General features: G+C 44.7%; 1 protein-coding gene across 1 annotated transcript in view; it reads right to left on the minus strand.

The window, feature by feature from the left end:
- The window catches only part of Fam114a1 (family with sequence similarity 114 member A1), a 66555-nt gene that overhangs the window by 30701 nt on the left and 23380 nt on the right, over window positions 1-12474 (minus strand). The window contains exons 4-5 of the mRNA XM_075943430.1: window positions 2691-2804; window positions 2448-2557 (exon numbers count right to left, since the gene is read on the minus strand). Coding sequence (XP_075799545.1) covers window positions 2448-2557; window positions 2691-2804 — 224 coding nt within the window. The remainder of the gene's footprint in view (window positions 1-2447; window positions 2558-2690; window positions 2805-12474) is intronic.

The raw sequence follows: 12474 nt of genomic DNA on the forward strand, positions 1-12474 counted from the left end.
ATTTGGGGTGAGTTATTAAAATGTCAAATACTCAAGCTGATTTAGATGATTTTTTAATCCAGGGCCCCGAAGCAGCAGCCCCTCAGGCTGTTTCAGATGGTTCTTGCGTGCTTTTGGAAACCAGCGAACACCAAATATAATTAGTACATTAATGAAGGAAGACAGCTTGCCTTCCGTGGACCTCCAGCTGTAGAAGTTGTTCTGTTAGCCAGGTATCAGTCTGGAAAATCCCCTTGCCAGACACTGTCTTCCTCTTAGCGGAAATTAAAACAGCCGAGGCACGCACACACTGCTCAAATGAACAGAACCACATTACTCTGAAGCCTCCAGACAGGACTGCAGCAAAACAACACGAATTACAACCTGCAGACACCTGTATTTTCCTCACCTTACACGAAAATGCCAGATTTTAGTTTTATATCATCTACATGTGCTTTTCAATCACCATAATTCAGACATTTCCATTTCCGGCATTTAGAATTTGTTTTCAAATCCGGGATCGGATCGGTACTTTTACGATGGAACAGATTTGTAAAGCAGATACTTTGAAGGATGCTAGGGGGTTCAGTACAAAGTGCTCCCCACTGGCTCACGAACATCCTTGGTCCTCAGCTACCCGTGTTATTTGAGGAAGTTCTAGAAACTTCAGGAGTTGGAGCGTTATTGGAGGAAGTAGGCCAGTGTGTGTGGGGTGTGCCTTAAAGGTTATATTTGGGCTTCAATCGTTCCTCTTTCTCTGCATCCCGGCTGCCAGAAGGCAAAGAGCCCCCTGTATTCTTACTACTCCTGCAACGTTCTGTCCATGGGGCCAAGCAGCCGTGGCCAAAACCTCTCGAACCACAAGCAAAATAAACCTTCTTCCCTGTCTTATTTCTGCCAGGTGTTTTTGTACCAGCAATGATAAAAGCAGCTAATACAGAGGACGGTGGCTTCTCAGCAGCTCCTACTTTCCCATGCTTTGCTCTACGTGGCCCCCAACAGCCTGCCACGACAGGTCACAGAGAACAAAGTGAGAACAGGAAGCATAGGTGCATTGCTGGACAAGGGCAAGCTTGCAGATGGGGTGGGGACTGTGGGAAGCAGTGCAGGTTCAGGAGGACACGGGAAGGGAGCTGAGGATGTGGATGGTGCACTCAAGAATGGATCGATTGCTCAGGACTGGCAAGATGGCTCCGTCGGTAAAGGCGAGAACCCGAAGACTGAGTTCCATACCCAGAAGCCACATAAAGCAGAAGGAGAGAACAAACTCCACAATGTTGTTCTCTCATGTTCATAAGAGCATCACGGTACAGGTGCCCCTCCCCCACCAGATGCATACACAATAATAAATTTAATTTAAAAAAGGGGAGGGGGGTGATGACAAGCCATGATTTTATGTTTTTAGGCCAGAGTTACGAAGTGAGCTTCCTCCACTCCCATGGGCACCCTTGAACGGCTCTGCCGCAGGACTCCTCAAACATTCTTGATAGTCTCCTTCTTCCTGCCCAGCCTAGGGGTCTCGAGATGCAAGTACAGGACAGTCATTTTCTCTACTCCTGGCAGACCTTCCCTCTAACAACTGTGTGAGATAACGCCCCCTGCTCTGCTCGTCTACAGTCTCCTTCTCTCCCATAGTGCATCACACTCCACGGCTGAGCTGACTTCCTGTGACAGAATCTGGCGTCAGCTCCTGCTGCGCACAGAGGACAATCACCTCTCTTCAAAGTCACAAACAGATAAGTGATTAAAAAGGACATGAGCCAAATTTTAGAAAATCTAGTTAGTTTGTTCTAGATAGTGGAATGAGTCTTTTCTTCCTGGCCCCAAGGACCAGCTAGCTCCCCCATCTCACTTGGGATGCCTCGGCTTCCTTTCAACACTATCAGTGTTTTGTTGCCAATAGGAGAGCAAGCTTCCTTCAGGGGTGAGAATGGTTATGTATCCGTCTTTTTAAAAATCAAAAGATGAATAAATAAGCAGGAAGGGCAGGACTTGCAGGGATACATTTAGGGTTCTGCAAGGAAGGGTAGAGTAGGGGCTGCAGGAGTATGGCAGGGCGGGTCTCTGGGCTATTCCTCCTGACTTGTTACGAGTCCTTTGTATGTAGACGATTTCATAATTTTAAGAAAACTGAGACGTGATCCAGGAAGAACAACTGTCCCTGCTCTGAGTTCCTCCCCCACCACCCAGATGTTGCCCTTGCAGCTGCTGGGAAGGACACTGTTAAACCAGATTGGGGGGAAAATGTCTCTTCTAAATCACTCTCTTCTTTCAAACACAGGCTGTATTTCATCTTGCCCTTATTATTTCAGATCCAAGGTTATACCTACTCTGTAGCAAAACAGCATAACAAACTGTAATCCAAAGTCATGAGCAAGGCTGCCTTCTCTCTGATGTATCTGGGTCACGAGATGGAGAGATCAAAAGAAATGAGCCACTAGGGAAAACAGGACCGGCTGGGGACTCACAGTGTTTTGAACCGCGTTGGTGAGGGCTGACAGCATGCCCCTCGACCCTGCTGCCCCTGGCGGAGGAGAAGGGTGGGGGCCTCCGGCAGGGTCCTGATCTGGAGTCACATCTGTCACAGCAAGAGAGAAGACCCCTGTTAGAATCTGTTTTGCTGATCTGAACTTGGGCTTTTTTTCCCCCGCTGTGCAGTTGTGCACACAGCATAATAAAAATCCCCTGAACACTAGGTGAACGCCACTCACTTTCAGAGAGTCCGTTGTCGGCATCAGTTGGGACCCCTTCAGGAGACCTGGAATTGGCACTATGGATTCGTAGGGTTGCCCCAGCCTTTTCTTTGACTGCTGTTAATCCATGACCTGTAGGGAAACAAATATATAGTTCACAGATACATTAGAAGCCCACACGGTCTATAACCCCTGGGCTGATCTCACAAAACCACACAAACCCTTCTGGCTTTGGGGGTGTCTACCCTGAATAAAACAAAATACTCAGCAGCAGGGCATTTAGATTCCTCGGGTTAGGGCCCAAAGATGAACTCAGCTTGGTCAAGGCTAAGGGACCATAAAGAAGCCACCCTCCTTTTGTGACTCAGTTTCCTTACTATGTATCCAGACCCATTTGCCTTCTGCCTCTCACATGGCTGTCTTTCACACTGAGATTCCAAATTCAAGCCAGCGTTTTTGAATGGCATGGCTGTCTCATCTTCCTCATGCCTCTCTAAGTGTCTTATGACCGAGACGCCATTGGTTTTCGTTGTTGCTTGTTTTTTGAGGTCCTGGCACGTCACAGGTGCTCAGTTAACCCTGGGTGATTTGAAGTCAGATGAATTTCAATACATTTCTATGTGTGAACCTAGACATGGTGGCACATGCCTATGATCCCAACACTCAGGAGGCCAAGGCAGAAGGATGCAAGTTTGAGGTTAGCCTGGTCTACAAAGCATTATAGGTCAGTGTGAGCTATGTAGCAAGCTCCTGTCTTAAAGCAAAACAAAACAAAATAAAACCCCCAAATCAAAACAAACAAACAAACAAAACCCACTGCATTTTCTTAAAAGTACACCATGAAGAATCTTGGACTGACCTGAAGGCTTTGAATTAAAAAGGTCAGTCAGTGGGAAAATCAGGAAGCAAACAGCACAAACCAGACTGAAGGTCATTGGTTTTACTCCACTGGGCAGGTAACACCTGTATTTCCAAGAAGGGGCGGTCCTTTATTGCCAAGCCACTGACTTACTGAGTCCTTGATGAATACAGAGCAAAAATCAACCCTTGACTCAGTAGGAAACAGTCTGGTCCCTATTTCATCCAAAGACAGCCTGACATCCTCCACTAAGATGAGCCGTAGCCTTTCTGTATTCCCAGACAGGAAGAAGCAACCAAAACATGTGTGGTCCTCACGGCTATTGGAGTTCTAGAAAGAAAAGCGGCCTGTGCTATCTCCATTCGGGTGCCTGGCACCTGCCTTGACATGCAAGAAGAAAGGAAGGATGTCTCCAGGGAACTTGGGTTTCAAACACAAGGCAGTGGTAAGCATAAAACCTAGAGGCAAAGTGCCAAATCAGAGCTAAGCAGAATCAGAATCACAAAGCACCGTCCAAATGACTGTTCACCCATCTCCAGAGTTAGAGGAAGACACAGATGAATCCGAAGAGTAGTATTCTGTACCTGATGTCAATGCTTACAACCCATATAAAAATCTGGAGGTGGAGGCATGATTTTGTAGTCTCAGAACTAGGCAGGCAGAGAGAGACAGGTGGATCCCTGGGGCCTGATGGCCAGACATTCTGACTGAATCCGTAAGTTGCAGGCCAAGTGAACCATGCTGTCCCCAAAGGCAAGGTGGACAGCATCCCGAGGAATGGCTTCTGAGGCTAACTCTGGCCCCTGCACATCCTCACACATGGCGCCCACACACGAACACATCCTACACACAAAATGCTGTTTTATCAATTAGAACCTGATTTATCAGAGCAACTCAACACAAGGCAATGGTATTTGTTGGTTCCGGTGAAAATCATTTGTCTTCATGGATTACCTACAACCCCTGAAAACCTAGGAAACATGATTTACAACCTTAATTACAATAGAAATATGTGCCTACACTCATGCAGATAATTAAACACAGCTCAAGCTCATTACTGAGTTACTTGAAAAAACAAACTGCAAAGCCCACGACTTAATTGTAAGCTTTCAATCTGGCTTGAATTAATTCTTTCTAGCCTCCAATGAATTCCAAACATTTCAATAGAATTTCATCAAAATTTCAGCAAACATTTAAGTCATTGACGTCAAATTCTTTAAGGTCTTTTTTTTTTTTTAAAAAAAAACCAAAACCAAGACAAATAACAACAACAACGAAAAGATTGCACAGGCAAATCTCCAGCCAGAATGCATAGCTATAGATCTCTGAGAACACCAATCAGAGTAAGTGAGCTTTGGAGGGCTGGGGGTGGGAGTGTGGGCACAGCCTGCTCTGGGAGCTCAGGAAGCCTTACATCATCATCACCCTTTGACCTTCTTGCATCCCTGGCAGGTTAGTATCCTGTCTGTCTCTCTGTAGGGAAGAACAGCCTCTCCTCATCTCAGAGCACAAAGGACTATCAGTTTGTAGTTCCAGCACTTGGAAGGCAGAAGTAGGAGGATTAGGAGTTCAAGACTAGTCTCAGCTATCTAACAAGGTCAAGGCCTACCTGGGCTATAGGAGACACTGTCTCAAACAACACAGACCAACAAAAGGGGGAGAAAGCCTCACAAATGACCGCCCATAAGTGTGCATGAACTGTCTCCAGAACAATCCCTTTGTTTTAGGACTGAAACAGTTTTTATGTGCATGTAAGCAAGGTGTATTTAGTTGAACAGAGATAACAAGAAGCTGCTGTTCTCTGATTAACAGTTCTAATTGTTTGTATGTGAGTAAAAGAAAATATTTTCTGAATTCTACTAGAAATTCAAAGTTAAGTTTTATGTTTCCCCAAAAGCTGTAGTTTTTTTAAAAAATTTTTTTAATTGCCACACCCTATTTAGCCAAGTCACTTCTAAAGCTTGACTTAGTGTGACATCTAGTGCCCAGAAGAAGGAAATCATAGCAGAGCCACTGGCACTTTGATGACTCCATTTCTAGAGACAGTGGCTGGAATCTACCAGCAAGAGAAAGACAACACACGTATGTGACACTATTAAGCGTAGCTTGTGGATTAACTTCACGCCGCCACGGATCCTAACTATCCTAAAACACAGAAGGCCCCAGGATCCCAAGGCTTTGAGGCTGGGGCTGGGACTGGGGCTGGTTTTTGTGCTGCAGTAGAAGGTGAGCACTGGAAAGCAAAACAACCAAAGCAAAACCAGAGAAACAACAAACCCAAATCAAGACACCACGACCTCAAGACCGGTGTAGGAGAGCATCACTTAGAAGCACTCAGCGGTCAGCTGGTACTTAGGTCACCTGTACTGACTCTCTAAAGACAAGCAGGCTGTACTGAAGTCAGCCTAGGACCTTTGGTTTCACCACTTCTCAGCTGTGCGATGTTAAGTAAGTAATTCACCTCTTGGGTCCCTGTCGCTGTGCTTTCTCTGCCAGGAGAATTATAATATATACGTTCTAGAAGTTAAGAGGTGACGTTGCATCCCTTCCGTAACCGAGAAAACGGAGGGCTGTCAAGATGGCATCACCTGCTCCTGAGTTGATAGGTGGGAACAGCATCACTTCACAATAAATAGATAGATATAAAAATAAAGACTCCCTTGCAGCTCATAGTCATTTGTACAGAAGGGAGTTTTCACAGAGGCACCGTGTGGATGAGTTTGCCATTCTTTGTAATAAACACTGATGCTATTTGGACAGGTGGAGGGGGCCATCAGAATGTGAGAAACTGCAGCTAGGGCAAGGATGGGAACGAGAAGAACAGTGGTTCTGAAAAAGTACAACCCAGATGCATTCCACCACCCAACCGGAAATTCTCGCCTTAGATGTGCAGAGCCCTAAAACTGTCACAGCCAACTTTTCAAATAAACACTCAGGCCTTTGGTGGCTCTAGTTATAAGTTTCTCCATTCTGTAGCCGTTTGGCTCTGGAATTTCCATGTCTTGGTACTGCCAGCTCTTGTTTGGATGACTGGACCACCGCTTTACTCTTAGTAATACATTCTAAAGGTAAGCTATGTCTACAATGTGCTTGCGGAAAACCAGAGCTGATTTTCATGATATTGCTCTGAAGTTATCAATATTTAATTAATTTTTTGGTCATTTTCTATATTTTAGACATTTTCTCCCTTTGGTTTCTATATGGAATGACAAAGATTTTTATTGCAGTTTATGAATTTTCCCACAGGCATGAGTGGCAGATGATTGAGTCCTCCTAGACTATGACACAATTTGTCTGTGAGTGACACAGATGCCTTTTAAGAGGGAGGGTCCCGGGCTGGAGAAATGGCTCAGTGGTTAAGAGCACTGGCTGCTCTTCCAGAGGTCCTGAGTTCAATTCCCAGCAACCACATGGTAGCTCTCAACCATCTATAATGAGATCTGGTGCCCTCTTCTGGCCTGCAGACATGCATGCAGACAGAACACTACAAATGATAATTAATCTTAAAATATATACATATATATATATAAAGAGGGAGAGTCCTCTGAAAAGAACTGTTGGCTGATAAATCTTTGACTTCACATATACATTGGGATGGTCGCTTTTTTTTCACTTCCTCTTACCTTAGAGTCAAAGTAATAAGCCACAAGACAAGAAGGAACCATGTAGAGGAGACAGACACCCATCTGGGTACTGTATGTTTCCAGTCGGCCCAGTGGCCCAGTGGCTACACATATGTAATTCCTTCTGCAGGTAACTATGAGGTGGAAAGTGGGAAGGGACCTTGAACTTTCTCAAGTACCTCTGCTCGCTCTTTTTCAAATAGAGAACCTAGGTGTTACAAAGCGCACCTACAAGGTGTAGCTACTGCATCACGGTGTCTTACCACGACAGGTTAGAGGTACTCAAGACTGAGTCTCACGGCCTGCAAGCATGGTTCAGTGTTCACTCCAAGAAAGCACCACCTTCCAAGTGTTTCTATACTGTTTTCTTTCCTGCCAACTCTGAAGACTCACACCCTGTACTGCAGTGTCCTGCCTTGTGAGCTTCGCTTGTGTTTCTAGCGCTGTGGGCAACCATATGTGAAGGACTGTGTTCTGCTGCCTCTCCACAAACGAATTACCCTGGGGGTAACAAGAGGCTTTGAGTGGAAATCAATCACAGTTGAATGTGGTTACTTTCTTTCTTTCCTGTCTGCAGGCAATTTATAAACCTTCAAGAGCTTCTCTGTGGCTATGAGTGCCCTCTGCCTTCTAATAAGTTTCTTTGCCTCACAATGATAAACTGCTTATGCAACAAAGACCTGGGATTGCCCTTGTTTTTTAATGTGATGGAAGTTACCCCTCAACACCAAATTAGCAGCTCAGGCAGGAACCTATAACTTAAAAAAATGTGTTTTTCTATTTCTAAATCTTTATATTTTTTTTTACAATTTTACATATGTACACTTTGCGTACTTACTGACTAACCTCACCTCCTATGTCCTACCTCTCCTTACCCATTCATATCTCTCTTTCTGTATGCGTGCCCACACACACACACACACACACACACACACACACACACGCTCGTGCATTTGTATGTGTTCCACTGAGATTAATGAGAGCTGCCTGTGTGACCATGGATTTGGAGGAATCTGTCGGGGCTTGGAGCATCAGCAGCATTGGAACCTATAACTTTACAGAATCACTGTTCATAGATGGTCCCGTTCCAACCCCCACTCCGGCAGTGACTTTTCCATTGTCTTTTGAGAATCCAAGTCTCAACCACTGCTCTCTGGTTCCAGCTTTGAGACCCCTATCTCCTCTCATGCTGTTTAGTTCTGTGTAAGGTCTGCAAAGAAATTCATCTATGTTTAAAGTATACTGGTTTTAGGGTAGTTCAACACACACAAACCAATCAATGCAAACACAGTACATAAACAGATTCAAGGACAGAAAAAAACAGTATATATTGCTGTTACTTGGGATCTATGATGGTTAATGTTGATTATCAACTTTACCGGATTAAGAAACACCTAGACAAATAGTGGATGTCTTTGGATGTGCCTTTGATGGTGTTTTCCAGAGATGATTGATGGATTAATTCCTTGATGAATTTACAGAATAACATTGCTGGGAGGTGATGAAACGGGCCTGTGCAGAGGAAATGAGTCTCACGGACTGTGTCCTTGGAACTCTACCCAGTCTCCCTCCCTCCTGAGTTCCCCCTTGTCCTGCCTCCTGTCTTCCATGAGGTGAGGGAGAGAACTTCCTCTGAAACAGGCTCCTGTCACCATGGTGACACCTCATCCTGGATGCAGACACACTGAGGCCAGTGACCACAGACGGCACCTCTGAAGCCCTGAGCCAATGCGCGGCTCCTCCCTTTAAATTACCCTCAGGCCACAGTGACGCAAAGGTCACTACTACAGGCCATTGCTGTTGAGTACACTGTAGAGCTATACTAGCTATGCTATGCACTGACTGGAAGTCTATAAAATATGCCTTGAGACAGTCCAGGAAGGATGCTCAGTGACATTTCTTCTGAGGTCACGGGGGCAGTGACAGTGAGTGGTGATGAACAATGCTAGAATTTGTCCAAAGACACCGGGTGGTCAATACCTGTACCTGGACTCTTGACCTAAAGGGACCATAAGACGGTAAGTGTAGACTGGTTTTAAGTCTCCAAAATTTTTGTGGTAGTGTTGTTGTTTATTTGTTTTGTTTTGTTCGAGACAGGGTTTCTCTGTGTAGCCCTGGCTGTCCTGGAATACATACTCATAGAGATCCACCTGCCTCTGCCTCCGAGGGCTGAGTTTAGAGGGGTGTGCCATCATCATCACCCACCTCTGGTAGTGTTAAAACAAGGCGGGTATATTAAACTCCATTCGCGTTTACGGGGTCTGTAAATGTGACTGCATGAAAGCATAGCCTGACCACATGAGAGCGAGATGGTTAGTGACAGCTGGATCTGCTCTAGAGTCACCTAGGAGACAATCCTCCAGGCATCCCTTTCCTGTATCACTGAGGCTAAATTAGTCTCTGAGTATATCTTGTTAAGTTAATTAAGGAAAGACCTGCCCATTGTTGTAGGGCTATATATTATACAGGCCCATATGCCTACATTGTATGGTGGCCATAGTTTGCACCCGGCCTCACAGAAGGCAGTCACTTCGCCTTTCCAGACAAACCTAACAAAGGGTCAGGATATGCTAATGTTGTTCTGCTTCTTCTTTGTAATTTGGAGAACGCAATTCAGCCTACGTGACAGAGCAGGCATAGATAGGTGTGGGCGTGACCTTAGACCTTTGCCTGGTTACCTAGGAAACAGAATACTAATAAATTTCTCCCTCAGTTTATGGTTTGGTATAAAAGCTGTTTGGAGAATAAACACAAGTGAATTTTCAGGATGTGAACTCAGGATTTCATGAGGGATCTCTGAAAATCTCCCTACTGATAAAGCCATGTGAATTATGTTTTTAATCCCACACCCCCCCTCTGGTCCAGAGAAATAATTTATGGTCCGGGCTGGCACCAGACCTCAACACATTCTGGGTGGCTCCATTCTCTGGTGTGTGATCCTGGACTGTATAAAAATGAGAAAATGAGCCAGCAGGACTGCTATACAGGTCAAAGTTCTTGCCACTAATTCTGATGACCTGAGTTCAATCTCCAGGGCCAACACGGTGGTAGGAGAGCTGCCTCCTGCAGGCTGTCTTCTGATCTCCATACGTGGACTGTGCTCCCCTCTCCCCAACAATAATAATAAATAAAATGTAATAAAATGTTTAAGAAGAAAAGGAAAAGTGGACCAAATACAAGCATTAATCATTTTCTGCTTCCTGGCCATGGCTGGAATATGACAAGTCATCTCGGGCTCCCGCTGTCAAGTCTTCCCTGCCATGATGACTGCACCCTAGAACTGTGAGCAACCCTTTTCCTTAAGTTGCTTTTGTCAAGATGTTGTGCAACAGCAATAAGGAAAAAAAACTAGGGGTGACAGTGGGAATGGGGTGACAGAGACTGGCACAATGGCGATGTTGGTCCATGGGCAGGACCATAAGCTCTAGGCTCTGTTGGGTCAACTGTTATGCTGGGGGCAACCAGCAGGGCCTTTAAGTGGCTGTGAAGGCAGCAACATCCTGTACTTATCATCTTCATGGCGCCTGAGGTAGAGGGACTTCAAAAGTAACACCAAGCCCAAGTGAAGGTTGAGATGGGAGATACTGCCGACAAGGCCTAAAGGACAGAGTCACAGCCTGCCTTCCCTGCACAGGCAGCACCACATCTACCGGTTACACCTGAAACAGGTAACAGAAGCCAGATGCTCAGGAGTGTAGCCCACCAGAAGCAAGGTGCGCACCTGCCAAGGCCAGATGACATGAAGAGAATGCTGGGCTGTTGCACCAACAGGAAAGCAACCTGTCAGTGCTGAGAAGCCCCACGAAAGTTCAGGGAAGTCCAGATCCAGTGAATAGGTGAGCCACTGAGGGGTGAGACATAATGGAGGACTCACGGGGGTGTTGTGGAGTATCTTCAGGAGAGCACTCCAAAGTGTGCTCAGAAAGGACCCATGACCGTTCATTCCCATAGGGATGATGATTTCTTTGTGCACTGTAGACTGTGTATTTACAGTTTAAAGAGAAAAGGCATTGAACCTTCTGTTGTGGAATATTTGTTTAACCATGTAAAGATTTGTTGCGTTTGTTTTTGTTGTAGAATATTTGTTTAACTATGTAAAGATGTGTCACATTTGTTTAACTATGTAAAGATGTGGTGCTGTTTTACCTTGTCTGCCTAAGGCATCTGATTGGTCTAATAAAAAGGCTGAATGGCCAATAGTAAGGGAGAAGGGATAGGTGTAACTTCCAGGCAAGGGAAATAAGTAGGAAGAGGAATTTAGGCTTGAGAAAGAAAGAAAGAAAGAAAGAAAGAAAGAAAGAAAGAAAGAAAGAAAGAAAGAAAGAAAGAAAGAAAAGAAAAGAAAAGAAAAGGAAAGGAAAGGAAAGGAAAGGAGATGCCAGGGAAAAACCAGGGGCCAATCAACCAGACATGGAGGAATCAGGAAGGTAGGACATACAGAATAAAAGAAAGCTAAAAAGCCCCGAGGCAAAACATAAATGAAAAGAAACAGGTTAAATGAAATTAAAAAGAACAAGTGGGGACAAGCCTAAGCTAAGGCCTAGTATTCACAATTACCAATAAGTCTCTAAATGCAGACCTTGGCCAGGCCTGTGGGCTTAAGGCTTGACTTTCACAGACCAAGGAGGGGCAGAGCCACCTGCCAGAGTTTCACAGTGGAGGGCCTAGCTGTTACTTAGCAGCTTAAGGTTTGGCTCACATGCTCAGAGAACACTATGGGTGCACAATAAAAGAGGTCCAGACTGAAAAAAATCTTTAAACAGGTTACAGTGTGAAATGGTACTTAAGAAAGAAAAGAAAATGGATATAGACAGTCACAGAAAAAGTAAATAGTTTAAAAATGATTAGGTAAAGTCTTTAAAGAAAGAGTAAAGTAGTATAAAAAGAATAAGTCATGTAAAGATGGGAGATACACAGGGAGTCTGGATCCTGTATGGTGCTTTGTTGACTTTGAATTTTTTGAATGTTGCTGAGTGAACCACAGCTGCTAAGGGACAATAGACTGTAAAAAGAAATGCTGAATTACACCAGCCGAGATACTTTAGGGATGCTTTAACTTTAAAATGGAATTCAGAAAGTGTATTGTGTTGGGGAAAGATTATGTTTTTATTTCCACAGGAAATGAAAGGCTGTGGATTCCTTCAAAATTAATAGAGATCAGATTTGACTCTGGGAGACACCCTGAAAAATCCTGGCTACAGACATAAAGAAATAAACCTAGAAAACCTATACAGGTGACATATATGCTGATCCCTTGACATGGGAACAGCTCTGAGGCTAGAGGAGACATGGTAAATCTTGTTGGTTACACAGTCCTCAT

Source organism: Microtus pennsylvanicus, chromosome 12 (assembly GCF_037038515.1).
Source record: "Microtus pennsylvanicus isolate mMicPen1 chromosome 12, mMicPen1.hap1, whole genome shotgun sequence".
In the NCBI taxonomy this organism is placed as follows: Eukaryota; Metazoa; Chordata; class Mammalia; order Rodentia; family Cricetidae; genus Microtus; species Microtus pennsylvanicus.